The sequence below is a fragment of the Arthrobotrys flagrans genome, assembly GCF_004000055.1.
Source record: "Arthrobotrys flagrans strain CBS H-5679 chromosome Unknown unitig_9, whole genome shotgun sequence".
Classification (NCBI taxonomy): domain Eukaryota; kingdom Fungi; phylum Ascomycota; class Orbiliomycetes; order Orbiliales; family Orbiliaceae; genus Arthrobotrys; species Arthrobotrys flagrans.
This window is the reverse complement of record NW_027137551.1, coordinates 3,586,399-3,603,994: the sequence shown is the minus strand read 5'-3', so window position 1 is coordinate 3,603,994 and position 17,596 is coordinate 3,586,399. Positions and strand designations below refer to the sequence as shown.

The 17,596-nt window shown below is 50.3% G+C and overlaps 4 protein-coding genes across 4 annotated transcripts; 3 read left to right on the top strand and 1 right to left on the bottom strand.

Annotated features, from left to right (window-relative positions):
- Nucleotides 1–199: 199 nt before the first annotated feature.
- On the bottom strand, nt 200–7,443 carry DFL_006410 (uncharacterized protein; the record flags this gene model as incomplete). Its single annotated transcript, XM_067635832.1, has 5 exons — nt 200–553; nt 679–2,704; nt 2,759–2,907; nt 2,965–4,760; nt 4,815–7,443. 5 exons carry the CDS (start codon nt 7,441–7,443, stop codon nt 200–202), a joined length of 6,954 nt encoding a protein of 2,317 aa, XP_067490221.1.
- A 602-nt stretch (nt 7,444–8,045) lies between these two features.
- Nucleotides 8,046–9,903, top strand: DFL_006409 (uncharacterized protein; the record flags this gene model as incomplete). The annotated part of the gene is made up of 6 exons (XM_067635829.1): nt 8,046–8,140; nt 8,582–8,654; nt 8,717–8,769; nt 8,999–9,259; nt 9,312–9,762; nt 9,820–9,903. The coding sequence occupies 6 exons, from the start codon at nt 8,046–8,048 to the stop codon at nt 9,901–9,903; spliced, it is 1,017 nt and encodes a 338-aa protein (XP_067490220.1).
- Nucleotides 9,904–11,147: 1,244 nt separating this feature from the next.
- Nucleotides 11,148–15,413, top strand: DFL_006408 (uncharacterized protein; the record flags this gene model as incomplete). The annotated part of the gene is made up of 3 exons (XM_067635828.1): nt 11,148–11,506; nt 11,856–14,407; nt 14,464–15,413. The coding sequence occupies 3 exons, from the start codon at nt 11,148–11,150 to the stop codon at nt 15,411–15,413; spliced, it is 3,861 nt and encodes a 1,286-aa protein (XP_067490219.1).
- Nucleotides 15,414–16,152: 739 nt separating this feature from the next.
- On the top strand, nt 16,153–17,262 carry DFL_006407 (uncharacterized protein; the record flags this gene model as incomplete). The annotated part of the gene is made up of 2 exons (XM_067635827.1): nt 16,153–16,517; nt 16,590–17,262. The coding sequence occupies 2 exons, from the start codon at nt 16,153–16,155 to the stop codon at nt 17,260–17,262; spliced, it is 1,038 nt and encodes a 345-aa protein (XP_067490218.1).
- Nucleotides 17,263–17,596: the final 334 nt, after the last annotated feature.

Below are 17,596 nucleotides of genomic sequence, written 5' to 3'. Positions count from 1 at the left end.
CGTGATTGGGCGTTAGGCGTTATTAAACTATACACAAACTAAGTAAAAATAAATGGCAAAAATAAATGGCGATATAAATGGCGATATAAATGGCGGAAATGGGAAGGAGAGCGTGCAAAAAAAAGAAAGCAAAGAAAGAAAACAGGAACAGAAAAAAAGAAAAAAGAAAAGAAAAAGAACAACAGCAACTTCCGTGGCCTCATGGGCCCTCCGCATTGGCTTCAGCAGCTGCGTCAGCCAGCTTCCCGGCCATCTTTCGGGCACGTCTACGCTTCCGCATCGACGTGCGTGAGAGGCCGAGATTTTGGCCAACAGCGGTCGCTCCCACCGCCGCGGAGGACCCTGCTACCGTTGCTGTGTGGGTGGTGGCTTCCTCTTCTTCCTCGTCCCCCTTCCCCCCCTCCATTTTTTGTTTTTTAGGGGCAGGGGGCTCCTCCCCCTCCTCGCCACCACCACCCCCTCTCTTCCTCTTCTTCTTCCCCTCTTCCTCACCCCTCCTTTCCTCCACCCCCTGTTCCTTGCCTTTCAAGGAACCAATCTCGCGGACGGGGGACTAGTCCGTCCGCGGGCGCTTCGCATCCTCCCGGCCCCTCGAGTCACCCCCATCCCTGTGGGGGCGCTTTTGGGGCCCAGCAGTGTTTGGTCCCTGGGGCCACTCGCCCCGACTCCTCCTCTCACCTCCCTCCCTATCCCTCTCCCTCTCCCTCTCCCTATCCCTATCCCCCTCCTCTCTCTCTCCCTCTCTCTCTCCCCTCCCCTCTCCCCCCTCCTCTCCCTCTCCCTGTCGCCACGATCACGGTCGCGGCTAGGTTGGCCAGCTTGTTGGCCAGAGCCCCCACTTCGCTCGCCGGTCTTTCTTTGCTCCCCCCGATCGCGGTCACGGTCACGGTCACGGTCCCGCTGTTCGCGGTCCCGATCACGATCACGATCCCGCTCTCGGGGTTCGCGATCTCGGTGTTGGTCACGACGACGTCCGTCGTCGCTCCCACCGACGGAAGCGTTGTTGCCCTGTTGGGCGCCTGGGTTGGAGGAGGTAGGGTTGGGCTGTCCCACCAGTCCAGAACCCTGTTGCCCCTGGGTATTTCCTCTTCCGCGTCTTCGGCCGCTTTGCCCAGGCTCGGAGGGGACACTTCCTCCTGGTGATGGGATCCCGCCCCCACCACCACTCAGAATGTCCTGTAGGCCCCTAGCCCTACGGCGCTCGTGGTGTTGGTCTAGGCTCTCCCTTCTGGTATCTCTGCCTGCCTGGGAGCCTTGTGCCCTGGACCCGCTTGGTCCAGTCGGCGACGGCAATTCGTTCCTTGGGCCGGATGGCGCCGTGTTCTCGAGACCGATAACTGCTAGTCTGCTTGGGTGTACGTTGACGGTTGGAGAAGTTGTTGCATGGGTCCTTCCATTGCTGTTCTGGGCATTGTTAGAAGAAGGTGACGAAAAACTCGTGTTAACGGCTGGCGGGCCGTTCTTCTCATCATTGAATCCTCTAGCACGATCAGGGTGCATCGGAATGGCAGCATTGGAACGAGATGGCTGTTGTTGTTGGCCGGAAGAAGATGAACCTGCGGCAGCAGGAGCAGAAGGTGCACCGCCTGGTGCCCGGTTATTCAACGTAAGACTAGTACGAACGGTTCGCGGGCCGTTAGGGACGTTCGAGTTGGCTGGGAAGCTGGAGTTCTGTGCTGATCCACCACTGGGTCCTGTCGGACGACCACTTCGAGGGCCACTGGGAATATTTGTGGTGTCAGGTTGGTTAAGCCTTCCGTGATTAGGATCTTGGTTCAGCCTTCCATGATCCGAAGGTCCCGCGGGAGGCCTGTTGCTTCCGAATGAGTCTCTGTGACTTTGTCTGTTGCGATCAACATCGCTACGAGGGCCTGCTGGAGGACGTGGGTAGTCTCCGTGATTGTCCATTCGCTGTTCTTGAACGGTACTTTCGCGCTTGCGACCTGAATCGGGGGATCTAGAACGATAATCACTCCCTTGTCGGCGTCCACCTCTCTGCTGTTGCTGTGCCTGTTTTGCATTCAGCTCGTCAATAAGATCAGGGAGTTGGTCTCCTCGTTGATCGCGTCCGGAGGTGCGACTTTCTCTGCGTGGTGAGGCCCCATGGCGTCTACCTTCAAGTCTAGAATCACGGTTGTCTTGTCTACCTCTGTTATCAGACTCAGGACGGTGGGAACCGGGTCGTGGCATCGGTGGCATCGGTATGTTTGGTTTTGCTGGCAAGCTGCTCGGTGGCTGCGGCAAAACATTTCTCGTTTCAGCTCTTGAATCTCCTCGCTCGCGGCGGTCATCGTGTTTGCCTTGTGCGGAAGAACGAGATTGCTCGTCGCGTCGGTTATCACCTCTGCTTTCACGAGGGTCTTTCGAGGGGAACAGTTCGACTGGAGGCCTTGGGGAGGTACCTCGTCGTTGCTCTTGACTGTTAGATGGTGCCAATTCGTTACTGCGCGGTGGCGGAGCTCGACTATCGCTTCGGCCACGTGAATCTCGGCTAGGTGTCTGAGAACGTGGTTGGTGGGTGGGGCTTCGTCCAGACCCGGTGTTAGAAATCTCTTTAACTGCCTTCGGCTGCAGAGGGGCGAGTCCCGCAATATTGGACGCAATATCAGGCTTGCTATCCTTGGCGGATGGAAGATCGTCGATTTCTCCGTCCTCGACTTCTTTGCTAGACTTAGTATGCACGGTGATCTGCGATAGTCCATTACTACTATGTGTGTTAGTAAATTCCAATGAACCCGAGGACATGGATGATGCATACTTCGCAGATTGACCAGGTTTGAACGGAGCCACTGCCGGGTTAAGCGTATTCGGCGCTTGTCCACCTTCTTGGGATGCGTTAGAAGCTGGTGTTCCGGTCTGGCTAGTCACCGGGTTGGCAGGACTCTTAGCGCTGCCGTCTGCGACAGACTGTTCGATGAAGTTAGTAAACATCTTCGCGGTTCGATCCGGAGCAGGGGAACATACCAACTGGAACTGCTGTACAGGAACCCATTCCTTCTCTTTCTTCTTCAACAAACTCAATAACGCCGTCGTCGTAATCTTCAAATCCTCTCTCTTCTCGTTCTTACTTAAGAACTGCACACGCTCGACCAGGTTCTTACCCATCCAATCAACCGCCGGGAAGCTCTTGTTCAGATGCTTCAAGACAATGGTTGCGTTCCTCACATGCATGTAGGAGGTGCTATGCAACAGTTGACGAAGCGCAGCGTGAATTTGTTTGTGCCACTTGTACAAAACTCGACGGAAATCTTCATAGTCAAGTAGAGCACCACCCCATGTCTTTGCAAATCCTGGGAGATTACCTTTGCCGTGGCATTCCTTCTCGAAGGTGGCCTTGCTCCTGTGCCATGATGTGAAATCCGCCATGATCTCAGCTAAGAAACGTCCGTAATTCTCGACTTCGCGTTCGGTCGACATGAAAATTGTCGCCTGCAGAATGGTCTTTCCGAATAAATGATCGTAAAGGAGGAAAGTCCAAAACTTGGGAGTACCGGATACGTGCATCCTCTTGATAAACTTGGCACAAAAGCTGGCATCGTGCGGGCTAAGGACAGAGCGTGGAAGAATGCAGTGCTGAATAATCTGCATTGGAAGCTTGGTCGGGTGGAAGGTTTCAGCCGCAAACCAATGTTGGCTCTCGCGGTTAATTCTCTTGACGGTGCTCATCTGCAGTCTTATTTGCATCTTCATGTCTTGAGACAACCTGTCGGATTGGCTGCGAAGACGTTCTGTCTCGCGCTTTCGGCTATGCGCAGACATGTTCTTGTCGGGAATGACGCGAACGATTTCGTTGTTCAGGATCTTGATCTCTTCATCGTACGGAGTTATCGGACAATGGAGTTCGTACATCGACAATTGCCAAAACGTTGCATAGAACGAAACGCTGATTTTGTTCCAAGTTTCTTCCGGTAACGAGGGGCGAAGACGCTCCATCAGATCAAGCATGATAGGGGAGAACGGAGAGGCCTTTTCCTCTTCAGCAGGGGGACTGGGCCCATCAGTCATCGCAACGTCTTCATCTTTGGCGGCATTAGCGGCCTCTCCGTTAGCGTCGGTCATCACGATTTCACCATCCGCATCGACATTTTTGTCGGCTTTCGGCTTCTCCTGGGGAACATGTTTCTTCTTCGACTCTTGAGATGGTGGCAAAGCCTTCTTGTCGTCTTCGGGGAAAAGCATGCCCTCTCGCTTGAGCATCTCTCGGATGTGCCCTCGGCAAAAGAACCACGCGATCTCCGGATCCACTTCGTATTTGATAATAAACTCGTCGACGGCAGGTACGGCTTTAGCCCACTGCTCGAAGTCCAAAGTATAGTTCAACATGTCCATATACATGTTGATGACCGAGTGGATTTCGTCGAACATGTTTCCAACGACTTTGGTAGGTACCGTGTTGAGATCCGATCTGTATATGCATTGCTTGTATTCACGACCGAGCAAGATCAGTAGCTCACCGGCGAGTTTGTTGTTGACAAGCGCAGAAGCGAGACGTTTAGCAGACTCGCGGGAAGAATAGCGTTTGTCTCCAAGCTGTCCGAGAATCTTAGCTCTCAGATTCTCGCTTCCGTAGAGACCCATAATCTGAACGTCACTTAGGTTTGTCTCGCTGACGATACCAGCCATTGATTTGATCATTTCTTGCAAAACGATGAGATCTGCCGAATTCGCCTGCATCAATTTCTTCATAATATAAATAATGATGGGCGTCGGATCTAGTTCGGAGTAACGTTTGTACAATCGTCCACAGAAAGTCGCCAAAGCTATGCAACGTTAGCAGCAGTCCACCAATGAGAGACTCGGGGGCATTGACTTACCTTGTAACCATTTGCTCACTAACAGGCCATCCTGTTGCATCCTGCCTCTGTCCTCACTCATCTTGTTGAGAATAGCGTACGTAAACGCGTCGAAACCAAGCTTTGAAAAGTGTTTAGCTGAATCGACGACACATTCGATGAGATTGTCGTACGACTCGATCTGACTGATCGTGACCATAAATGCGGTGACCGGGTTGCTATATGAGATTTTTGACATTCGACGTGCCATCTCGCGCATGTTGGTCGTGGACAATCGCTTCAGGATGTTCTTTGTTTCTTTAGTCGCTTCCGCTGCCTTCGACTTAACTTCCGGGAATACATATGGCGCATTTTTCGTCCAAAAGGTGTACATTGCCCAACGCGACTCCAGCGGATACAGCTCCATAAGGGTGTAAATTTCGTTGCCAATGGCTGAATTAGATCCGCAGACGGACAATGCTGGGAGAAGAAGATAGTTGATAACATTGGCCCAACCGTTACCAACGTCAGAAGCCGGACCATGTTGTTTGACAGCGGAGACACCAATACGGATGAGTTTGGACATAAGTTTGACATCGCCAGCAAGTCGGGTGCCGGAGAAGCCTCGAAGCAAAATCAAGCAAAGGACACGGACGTCGCGTTCCGTTTTGCAGATAGGAAGATCTGTTGTCCATTCCGGGTCCCAGAAATAGCGGTATTCACGGCTCGGATCGGGGTCCCTACCAGGGAAGAACGGAAGGAGATATTTGGTGATCTTGACCGGTGGTGCAGGGACAAGAGGTTGACGAGGAGCAAAAGCTTGCTTGAGAGCCGGATCGGTCGAAAGGACTTTCTTAGCGCCTAGTTCGGCTGTTCGCAAAGGCTCGAACGGTTTGTAAACGTCGTCAATGCAGTGGTGAATGATACGATGGAGACCGTCGGCAACTTCCGGGTGCGGGTAGGCGATCTTGGGATAGTTACCAAACAAAAATGCGATTTCCGGCAACGACCCGGCTGCGAGGAGGGCGTTTAGGAGGGCCAATTTCTGATTCCTCGGTTTGATTGGGGGCGCCGGTGGTTCCTCCGGCTTGGGTTCTTCCTCGGTTTTCTTCGCCTCAGCCGCCGGCGCCGGCCCCTGACCAGGTCTCGGGGGAGGGGCGGTATCGTCGGAGAGAACATTCGCCATCATGAGGGCATTCATGGCACCAGATCTGCCTTTAGAATCGTTCTCCTTCAGCCATTCGTCGTAATCTTCCTTCATGGCAGCGTCGTCAGGAGCGAGATGAGGATATAGATCTCGGAACGAAATAAAACCGATCTTGAGCAAGATAGCTGTCATCGCTACAAGATTGTCAGGGAGTTGGTGGGAGGGGCTGTCCAAGTCGAGGTCCTTCATCATGTAAAACTTGAACTTGTAGCCTATGACCTGTGCTGCGACCTTGTTCCCACCTCTTCGGAGGAGGATATCGCTACCGTCTGGAAGTTCGCAAAGGGCTTTGAATCCGTCACGCTCGAGTCTGTCGAAGAAGCCGTCTTCCTGGTAGAGAGGGCCATCGACCGTGGGGGCATCCTTGGGCCACCACTCACTCTCACGGAGCAATTGAACAAAGAAACGCCAGTTAGCAACGACTCCGTTAGCAAAGATGTCGAGAATGACGTCGAGAGCACGGTTAGGATCGAGATCAAAGCATCCTATCAATGATCTGATTTTGTCGAGAGTTTCTCCGACACGAGTGAGAGGACCACGTCCGTACTCGGCCATGAAAACCTCGGTGATTAGCTTGGCGAAACCTTCGGTTTCTTCACGCGACAAGTTGTACTTTTGAACCCTGTAAAGGATGTTGGTGTGGACTTTGACCTGTCGACCTTTGAAGGAAGAACTAACCAAACCGAGTGCCATCAAAAGTGTGTCTTGGAGCTGCAAACGGGCTTCACCGATCCCGAGGTAGTCCGGAATAAGAGGAGCGACCATTGCCGTGAGAGCAGCGTGTTGGTCGTATAGAGGAATCGTGTCGAGTAAGATATCTGTGATCTTGAGTTGAGTGACACCATTGGCTACGGCTTCTCGGTTAGCTTTGATAGAGTCGATGAGGACATTAGCTGCCAGGGTTGGCGCGATTCTCCCATCGATGCCAGCGTATAGGACCTCCTGTACAATCATTGTAGGTTCCTCGTAGATGTTTGTCGCAGCTGCGGTGGTGATCTCATTGACGATTTCATTATGCCCAGTTGCAGACCAGGCTCCCAATCTTGCCGGTGTAATCCATAGATATCCTCGTTGGGCCCCGGCGGAAGGATTGACCTCGGGTATGGGGGGTGCTTGCATGGTTGGTGTCGATACTGCCGTACGTGATAGAGGAGGAGGAGCAGAAGGTGTCGGTGTAGAAGGGGGTTGGAAGGCTTGCTGAGCAGGCTGGCTGGGTCGAGGAGACTGAGCATTGGACTGAGAGGAACCCGGTCTCGACGGCTGTGGTCTTCCAGGTGTACCACGGTCACCAAAGTTCGAGCCACCTCGGCCTCTGTTGTTGTTATTCGAGTTGTTCGAGTTGCGACGATTCTGGCTATCCTGATCCCTCGGAGGGGGTTGCTGTCGCCTGTCGTGATTAGGTGAAGATTGGTAGTAGTGGTCACCACCACTATGGCCTCGTTTTCGCTTACCACCAGGAGCCATCTTGTGTGATATTAGTTATTATGTTATGGGATGGTTCTGCAAAATGAACCGTTGCAGGGGTTTTGTAAGAATGACGTCGTGCTCGCGACGTTGCAGGGTGTTATCGGATTTTGCAATTGCTCGTTGTGATGAAGTGAAAAGAAAGAAAAAAGCAATATGGGTATCTTTCAGCGGACGGATGGATGAAAAGAACGGAGCAGATGCAAATGCAGAGAGTCTATATCATTCCGAGGAATTAAAGAAGCGAGGTCGCAGACCGTTAGTTGATGATGAAAGGAATCGAAGACGATTGAACGATCGTAAAGAAAAGAAGAAGCCGCCAGGACCAGAGCAAGAAGAGCAGGACCAGGAAGAAGAATTATGGAAGGGAAGACTATGAAAAGAGAAGACCAGATCGTCAGCCACATATCTTTGCCGTGTGGACGGACGAGGAGATGGTTGGATGGATGGATGGATGGGAAGAAGTCGACGAACCAAACAAGTTGCGATGAGGTTGTTGCTTTTAGCTAAAATCGCGAGAGAGGACAGGAACGCCGAGACGAGATGATAAGGGAGCACAAGGCTTGATGAATTCGAGAGTCTTGAGAGACAATAAAAGAGCAATGAGAAGCAGTAAGGATAAGAACGAAGCGATAGAGTGGGAATGGTCTATCGTGGATGAAGCTGATGGTGTCGGTGGTTGGTGTCGATGGCGATGGTTGGTGATGAGGTGAGGTTGTTAGTGGAGGAGGGTTGATGGAGTGAGTGGATCGGTGTTTTGAGGTTGGCCAAAAGTCGTTGCAGTGGAATCCGTCGCGTTCCAACGACAGGACAATCCGGCCAATAGAACCGGTCACGTGAGTTTTGTTCAAACCGTGCAACACATCCTAATTCTCTACAATAAAGTTAACTACGTCATAGTCATATCACACTACACGTATCCATCCATTGATTTATTCGCATAGCGGCTGCGAGGTAAAACAGCAGGTTCTCATTGATTGCCTTACAAAGAATAATCTCGGGGACCCATCTTGTGTTCCATTATGTGTTGTTGGTCGTGTGGCTGTTGGATGGAGTGTGGCTCAGCCACGTGATGCCATTCCCCCACCACCCCCCACCACTAGCTTAGTACTTAGCTTAGCCAGCTCTCTCTCTCCAGCGCATCCTCCTCACCCCAGATCCTGACCCATATCCGTCCACTACATCACCACTACTATCCACAAGCGCCTACAGTACGTATACTCTAGTATCCATCTTCTGCTGAAGCATATTTACTAAAACATATCCATCATAGCTAAAGACTTTAAAGCCCGGTCAAAGTGATAAAGAGAAAACATGGCCGCCACAGTCCGCTCCCTCTTCTCCGACCTCCGCGACCGCATAACCCCCCAACCCACACCTCAACCTTCCTCACAACCGGAAAACTCACACCGGAAGAATTCGTCTCCGCCGGTGACTACCTAGTCTACAAATTCCCAACCTGGTCATGGTCTCCCGCTGCACCCGGAAAACAAAAAACCTATTTGCCTCTAGACAAACAATTTTTGGTCACAAAGGGTGTTCCGTGTTATCGTAGATTAGACGATAACTTCGCTGGATCGGCTGGGTTGAACGATAGGGTTGTCGAAGGTGCCGATGGAGGGGTAGGGGATGATGAGGGGTGGTTGAGTACTGGGGTTACGAAGAGTGAAGAGGAGGGGGCTTCGAGTGCTAAGGATGTTAGGACGGTTGATGATAAGGGACGTGTCGAGGAGAGTGATGATACAGAGAGCATAGGCGATATGGACGAAGAAGATGACCCCGAAGCTATCATCCGAGACGGCGATAACACCAAGACGTAAGTCTATTCCCTCCCTTTATACCTATATATTATATTAATATAACAATAGACCCCTCCGAACCTACACCCTCTACATAACCTACTCAACCTACTACTCCACCCCCCGTCTTTACCTAACCGGCCAACACGGGTCCACCTCCTCCCCCCTAACCCACGCCGAAATGATGCAAGACATCGTCGGCGACTACCAAGACAAAACCGTCACAATCGAAGAATTCCCTTTCCTCGAAGGGAACCTCAAAATGCCTTCGGTACATCCATGCAAACATGCCAGCGTCATGAGATTATTATTAGATAGAGCGAACGCTGCTGCGAAGGCGAAGAAGAGAAGAGAGGCTGAAGCCGAAAAGGGAGCTGAGAGTGGTGGTGAGAGCAAGGAGGAGAGGGAATGGGAGGAGATTGATTATTCGAAGACGTTGGCTGAAGCTAAGGAGGAGGAGAGCGATCAGCAGGGTAAGGCTGAGGGTAAAGCTGGAAATCCAGATGACGAGGCAATCAGAGTATGTTCCCTCTAAATACCCAATGCTATAATAAAGTTACTAACCAAGATTGTCCAGGCCGACCAATACCTCGTGGTCTTCCTAAAATTCATGGCAAGCGTAACACCGGGTATCGAACACGACTACACCATGGGTTTATAATTCGTCTTTATTTCCTTTGTTTTGTTGTGTTCGGGGAGGGCAGGCATTCTATAACTAATTGTTTTACGTATGGGAGGAGGAAACCAGGCGGTGTCATTGGGAATATCATTAATTCGGTTTTTGGTTAATTAAATGTACGAATTGCGGTCTATATTCCGGAAAGGACGTTAGGAACGAATACACCAAGTGTTCACATCAATCCTTCTTAACATACCCAGGTATGCATATCACCAATACAGATCATAGTAAGTATCGAATGGTGAGCACATGTGATAATTGTGGTGAAACTGTGTCTTCAAGCTTCAGCCACAATCCGGCCCGACAGCCGTTTAAAAGCTTGTCTTTAACATTTCCACCGCTGGTAAAGACAAATATAGAATCACGGATACCCAAAGAACCCGACCACCGTCCTTCCTTGGGTTTCTTGAATTCGGTCGGTGCACCGTAACTAATATAATGTGAACTAACAGAGAGTAGGATTTGAGAAGCTATCAGTTTGTCAGCCCGATTTGTCGGATGAAACAGAAACATGTTCCCTAATACAAGCCAAGACTTGCTCGAGCTGCTTCATCTTTGCCTACTATCGATATGATCATGGTGATGATTTTATTATACGAGGTCGTGGTTTTAAGAATTTAATTTAATTTCTCCGTTCGTACATCTATCTTCTGTCTACCTTGCAGTATACCTCATTAACATCTCCCAACCATGACCATCATCGACCACCACTACGATCAAGAATTACGACGACGACACTAAGCTATATCAGCTTAACGTGAGTTCAGCCGTCGCAGTCTATTCTCGACAAGGCTGCCTTCCAGGCCACCCCGTTTAATCCACATATTCCCAGCTGCTATTCCGTCTTCCCCTCTCTCTCTTCCCTCGACATATTCTTATTCTTCAACTGCTTCGACCTGCCCCATCGATATCTCCAGTTTAAGCTTAATTCATTCTTCGTGCATTGTATATGTATGCATGGGCTGTAGCTCAGACCTGATTCGGTGCCTTTCAGATTTTACCGAACAGTCGGTCGGTCCATCCCAAACTAAAAGCTAAAAGCTCTCTACGCATCATTTACCTGCACTGACGTTGCATTACGTTACCTTCCCATCTTATATCTCAGACTTCTACGAACTTTCAATTCTTTATCCTTTGAAATAGATCCATCTAGACAACTGGCGACTACGATATACCCATCTATCCGTGGTCTAAACGAGTGTGCTTGAAAAGGGAGATGTAAAAAGATGACGGACTCCACAACCTCTCTCAACGGCTCCATCCCATCCATCACTACCACCATCTCCGCTCCCCCCGAACCCACAACCTCCTCTTCCATCACCCGCGCCCTCTCCAAAGCCCGCAAGAAGAAATCCTCCCAAAACCTCGATACCCTCGAACCTACAAACCAATCCACCGCTTCCCTCTCCTCGAACGAAAACGGTTCTATCAAATCTTCCACAGGTTACATTGAAAAACTACGAAAACGTCGTGCAGAAAGAAAAGAAAGAAAAGAAGCTGCCGCCGCCGCCATCGATAATGGTAACAGGAGTAGGGGGAATTCGGTGTCCGGTAGCTTTGAGAGTGAAGACCATGAGGATGATAGGTATGTTTCTGTCGTATACCGTACGGTCCAATCCATCCTTGCCCGTCTTCATTCGGAACACTCTCCAAAAATGCTTGGGCTTGCCCAACTGATTCCCTACGCTTGGTCTTACGGGGATATCGGGTATTTTGCCCTCGTTCGGCCCCTCTCAAGATCCTTACACATTATCCAGATATGTGGATTGTATTGTGCTTTATTTGAGACATTCTTGATACTTCCATCGTCGTGTGCTTCCGGAACGATATACGTGCTTCCATATATACACTCGTTCACACTCCATCAACATCAACACCAGTTCTTTGGTCAAGAATCTATTGGATAGGAAAGAGCTGACTTGGATGTATGATAGCCTCATAACATTCGAACCGGGCCTCGTAGCTCCAGACCCCGCCTCCAAATCCCTCGCCTCCACTCCCACCTTCCCAATAAGCATATCCACCTCCTTCGAAGACTCCCTCTCCTCGAGAACCACCCAACTCCAAGTCACCCCCGATGGTCGTCCCATCCGTCGCTCTACCTCCCCAGCTCAATCTTCAGGCTCTCGTGATTCCTCCCCCTCCCCAGCAAACGGTGGTGGTCCAGCGACCCCAACGTTGGCATCAGGAATAGTCCTCGGCAACATCCTCGGCATGAAGGGCAGACACCGTTCCGACAGCTCCACCTCCAACGCCTCAGGCTCCGGTACGGAAGGCACTCCCATCCCCCGCTCCGTTCCAATCTCGCAACCGAAAACCGTCCCATCGACTTCCATTTCCACCGACGCGGCCGTAACAATCACTAAACCCGACACGGTCGTCACACCTCCCACTCCAACCGAACCTCCACCAGTCGCCCCTGTCTCAGCCGCAACAAATATAATTTCCCGAAGGGCGAGAGGGGCGAGCATCAGTAAGCTCCCTAGCAAGCTCTCACACTCCTCGCTTCCGGAAGAAAGCCTCGGCGCCGCGGGAAGTTACAAACCCCTTTCTCCGACCATCGAAGTCCCCACCCCTCAATCAACTCCCACCGTCGGCACCACAGCATTATCCACAAGCGCAAATAATACGACTAATAATAATAATAATCCCAACGGGGCCAACAATGCATCTGGCTTCTTCTCCAACATGTTCTCCGCCGCACAAACCGCTGCATCGCAGTTTAGCAGTACGATTGCCAACACTTCCCTAGCTCCGGGTGCGAAAGGGACCAAAAAAGAACACGGAGGAATCACAAACGGTACAATCCCAACACCCAACTCTGGAACTCCAGGCGACATTTCAATCTCTTCGGCACCCGGTACACCTGGCAGAATCAACCTAGAGGATAAAGACCGTAAACCGCTTGCGGTGGAAACGCTAGGACAAGGGGAATTAAGTCTAGGATCTTTAGGAATCACAGCCAGCGACGGTAGCGGACGGGAACGCAAACGAAGGAGTAGACCGAATAGTACTGTCGGTATCGAAATGCCTGAGCCGGCGGTTCTACACGGCCTCGGCCTGACGGGCGAGAAGGAAGAGGAGATCGGTCAGATCCCAAAAAGCGCGGGTGGCTTCCTCGGTGAAAAGAGCTTCGATACCGTTATCTATGAAAAGGGAGCCGGTTCGGGTACACCATCAGCAGCACCACAAGCCGAAGACCCCGAGTCCGTAGGACTGGGCAGGCAACGAAGCGACAGCGGACGATCAATACTAGGCCGTCATGGCAGCAAAAAGCGACGAGAACGAGGAATCAGCGCCGCCACACAAGCAAGCGATTCATTAACCTCCACCCCCGCACTCAACGCTCGTACGGCCACCTTCGCACCCGCAACAACAAGACGTAACCGCGATTTCCACACATTATTCAAAACCGTCCCTCTCGATGATAATCTAATCGAAGACTACGGATGCGCTTTACAAAAGGAAATCCTGTTACAAGGGAGAATGTATGTTTCCTCCGGCCATATATGTTTCTACTCCAACATCTTTGGATGGACGACTACGCTTGTCATTTCGTTCGATGAGATTGTTGCTATTGAACGGAGGATGACGGCGTTAGTTATCCCTAATGGGATAATGATCCAAACCCTTCATGCAAAAAACGTGTTTGCGTCATTCATCAGCAGAGATTCAACGTACGATTTAATCCTAGGGATATGGAGAACCATTCATCCGAATTTGGTGGATACGATAAACGGCACTCGGTTAGGCGATAAAGAAGGAATAAGCGAAGGTGCAGAAGAGGAAGATGAAGACGGGAGCGAATACGACGAAGACGATGAATACGATAGTCTTGGAGATGAAAGTGATCTTGACGTCCCATCTGCTACGGAGACACCGATGGTTAAGAGTGTTTCTAAGAAAACATCTACACCCGCTGTTGGAGGTGGAGTTGTATCACCTGTTGGGGCTGGAAGTGTGGATGCTGGTGCTGCGGAGGGTATATTCCCCGGGCCTAATACCCACCCCCCGACCGTCTGCGGCGACGAAAGTAGCCATCTAGACCGTGCTCTTTGCGACGAAACCATCTCCGCCCCACTAGGAAAGGTATTCTCGGCCATGTACGGCGAATCCTCCCAACAATTCCTCACCCGCCTCCTCTCCGAAGATTGTAAAGTCGAGAACCTCTCCATCCCCGACCCTAAATTCGTCGAAAACGGATCCCCAGACTACCCGGGTAAAAAATCACGAAATTTTTCATACGTAAAACCGTTGAATGCGAGCATCGGACCGAAGAGTACGAAGTGTTTGATTACGGAAGTTGTGGAACAGGAGGATTTGGAGAAGGCGGTGACGGTGGTGACGTATACGCAGACACCGGATGTGCCGAGCGGTGGGGTGTTCAAGGTACTCACAAGAACTTGTTTGATGTGGGGGGAAGGGAACGGGACGAGGATTGTGATGAATTGTACGGTTGAGTGGAGTGGAAAGAGTTGGATTAAGGGTACTTCTCCCCCTCTACATTTTTTATATGTGGATTTGGCTAACAATCTTGGATAGGACCTATCGAAAAGGGAGCCTCAGACGGCCAAATATCCTACACAAAAGACCTACTGAACGCCCTCCGTCGAGAATTCGCACCAAAGAAAGCAGTTGCGAAAGGCGGCAAGCGGAAACGGAAGGCCGGTGGCGACGCAGCAACCGCTACCGCCGCCGCTGCCGCACCAGTAACATCCTCATCTTCCACCGCGGCCCAAAAATGGGGTATGCTAGCACCGGTAATGGAACCAATAACCTCCTTAGTCGGAGAATTCGGCGCGGGAATACTAGTCACCTTGATCGTTGTAATGCTCAGCATGAGCCTCAGCCGCGCAATATTCGGAGATCCCTCGGCTACAGGTGGAAGAGATAGGGGACTAAGAAAGAGTGAAAGAGAACTACTGGCGGAGATGTGGGCGAGAGAGGAAGCAGGGCTTTGGGAATGGTTGGAGGACAGAGCGGGGATCAATGAAGTTATTTCACCGTTTGAAGAAAGGGTCGGAAGGAGGTATGAATGGGAGGGAGGGGCGATGAAGGAGGGGATTAGAAGACAGGGGGGAGCGGTTGATGGACGGATGGCGGAGAGGATGGTGCAGGAGGGGATTAAGGTCGTCGAAGAACGGTTGGGGGTTTTGAAGAGGGTTAGTGAGGAGAGGAAGGGGTGTGCGTGTGGGAAGGGGGGCGTTTGTACGTGTGAAGGGGGGTGTAAGTGTGGGAAGAATGACGCTGGTGGCTGTGAATGTGGAAAGAATTGGGGTAGTTGTGAATGCGGGAAAGTTGATGGGAAGGGGTGTGGGTGTAAGAATGCGAGTGCGGGGGTGGTACAGCAGGAGGAGAAGAAAGGAGGGTGTGGTTGTGCGGGGAAGAAGAAGGCGGAGGGGTGTGGGTGTAAGTCCGGGCAACTGTGTAGTTGTAAGGATTGTAAATGTGGAGGTCCGCCGGAGAAGGTTCATGGGAAGGAGGAGCTTTGAGTACCCTCCTCCATCAGATCGTTGTGTTTCTTGTACGATGGACAAAATTGGCGATGTGATTGATATTGGTATTACCGCTTGGAGCTCAACTTGGTTTTGGGTGTTTTGTTTGGCATGCATAGCATTTGGATGCGTTTTTTTTTTTTGGCAGGCAGGCAGGCAGTTGGGATTCTTGCGATTGCAGTTGGGGCTGGATTGAATTTGTAGCCCTTTGTTATTTTTTTTATTTTTTTGTTAGATATTTTTATTTCCTACCTTTTATTTTATTTTTCTATCTCCGTCTTTCTTTTTACAAAAAGATTGTAAATTCAGATTGTAGGCGTTCTTTTGTTTCTACTTCTTTCTTGTTTTACTTGTGTTCTTGGTTTTCGGATATATGTAGATTGTAGAGTTATAGGGGGTATGAGGAGGTAGATTATATATAAGAAATAAATTTGTTTAAGCCATGGCCAAGGTATTGATTTGAATATTAATATCGGTTCTAAACTCATGAAGAGACTCAGTCTAGACACAAGGAAGTAAACCAAGACCTTGGAACAAGAGGAAAGCGCCTGAACAGTTGCATTTTTGGTCGTTGGCACCTATATTCGGCCAAAGTGGCAATCAAGGCTGTCGATATCGATCTGTGATATATAACCCACCCCTCCCAACTTCAAAGTATTCCGAACCACCCCTCTACCGATTGCAATGCCTGCAGCACGTACAATATCCAAATCCGAACTTTACACACTATACAACAATGCACCACCCACCAACCTTCCTCTCCCTCCCTCCCGAACTCCGTCTAAAAATCTACTCTTACCTTCTAACCTCCTATACCCCGCCGTCCCCCAACCATTTAAACACGCGTGCCTCCCTCCGTCCCAAATACCCACGGTTTGCTATCCCCTACACGTCCATATTGCGAGTAAACAAACAGGTTCATAACGAAGCTTCAAGAGTACTTTATGGAGATAATGAGTTTGCGGTGTGGATTAGTATTATGGGGGAATGGGTGTCAAGTACTCAGATTGAGAATGGGGAAAAGGGGAGGGTGGTGGTGGGGTACTCATCTCCCTGGGATAGCCATGGTTTAAGAGTATGTTTTGAAAAAGATTTTAACGAGTGAGTACTCGTTTCCTTCTTTGTTATTTTCGGGGATAGGGGAGGGGGGTTAATGGTATATCCATTGAATAGGAAATATTCATACCGTCAGTCATCGGAGATGATGTCGTTGAAATACTATCCGAACGGATACTTCGACCCCTCCATCCCCGAACTCAAGAATCCAAACCAATGGATCCATCCACTACCCGAAAGATACGCACGATGCATTCGAAAACTGCGTATAGAAATCTTCGAAGAACGAATAACACCGTCATGGGACATCGCTTACGTTCCTATCAAAAAGCTCATGTCACCCTACAACCCCCAGTTCCTCCTCCTCCCCATATTCAACCGACTTTTCAAGATTTTGGGAGATGATAGACAAAATATTGAGGTAGAGGCCATACTGTACGCTGCCCTGTCTTCCGATCCAAACCTTTTCTCCGGGGGGAGGTGGGATGAACAAGACGGTTTCGAAGAAGCAGTTAAAATTCAGACGACGTATGAGGAATATAAAGGGTTGATACGGACTATATGGCCCCTAACTCGGGGGGGATGGAAGTGGAGGATACGAATGCCGGAGATATTGGTGGGGATGTTTGGGGATGAAATGGTGGGGAGGGTGATGGAGGAGTGTGATGAGATTGGAAGGGGGGAGATGGGGGAGAAGGAGGTGGGGGTGGGAGGAGAGTGTATGTGGGTTATGGTTGGGGGGAGGAGGGTGGTTGTTTTGAGGACGGTTAGGTGTAAATGTGGGAAGTAGGGGGTTGGGTCGTGGGATTGGAGGAGATATACGATCAGGTCTGGGTACGAGACAAGGAGGTATGGTGGTTTTGAGGTTCTTGGGGTCATCATCTATTATCATGGACTTGGAGGACCTTCATAATGTAGTTAAGATTTAGTCTTGATGCCAGTTCGATCGACACGATATCAAGTTCTCGGTATAATATTAGTACCTGTGAAAAATTAAATGGAGGAAATGGACGAAGCTTCAAAATGTCATTCAGAAACGACGAATGTATGCAAGAGGCTACGCCATGAAATCAATCGAACCAAATGCTCTAAGAAATCTAACGTCTGATATATATAAAAGAACC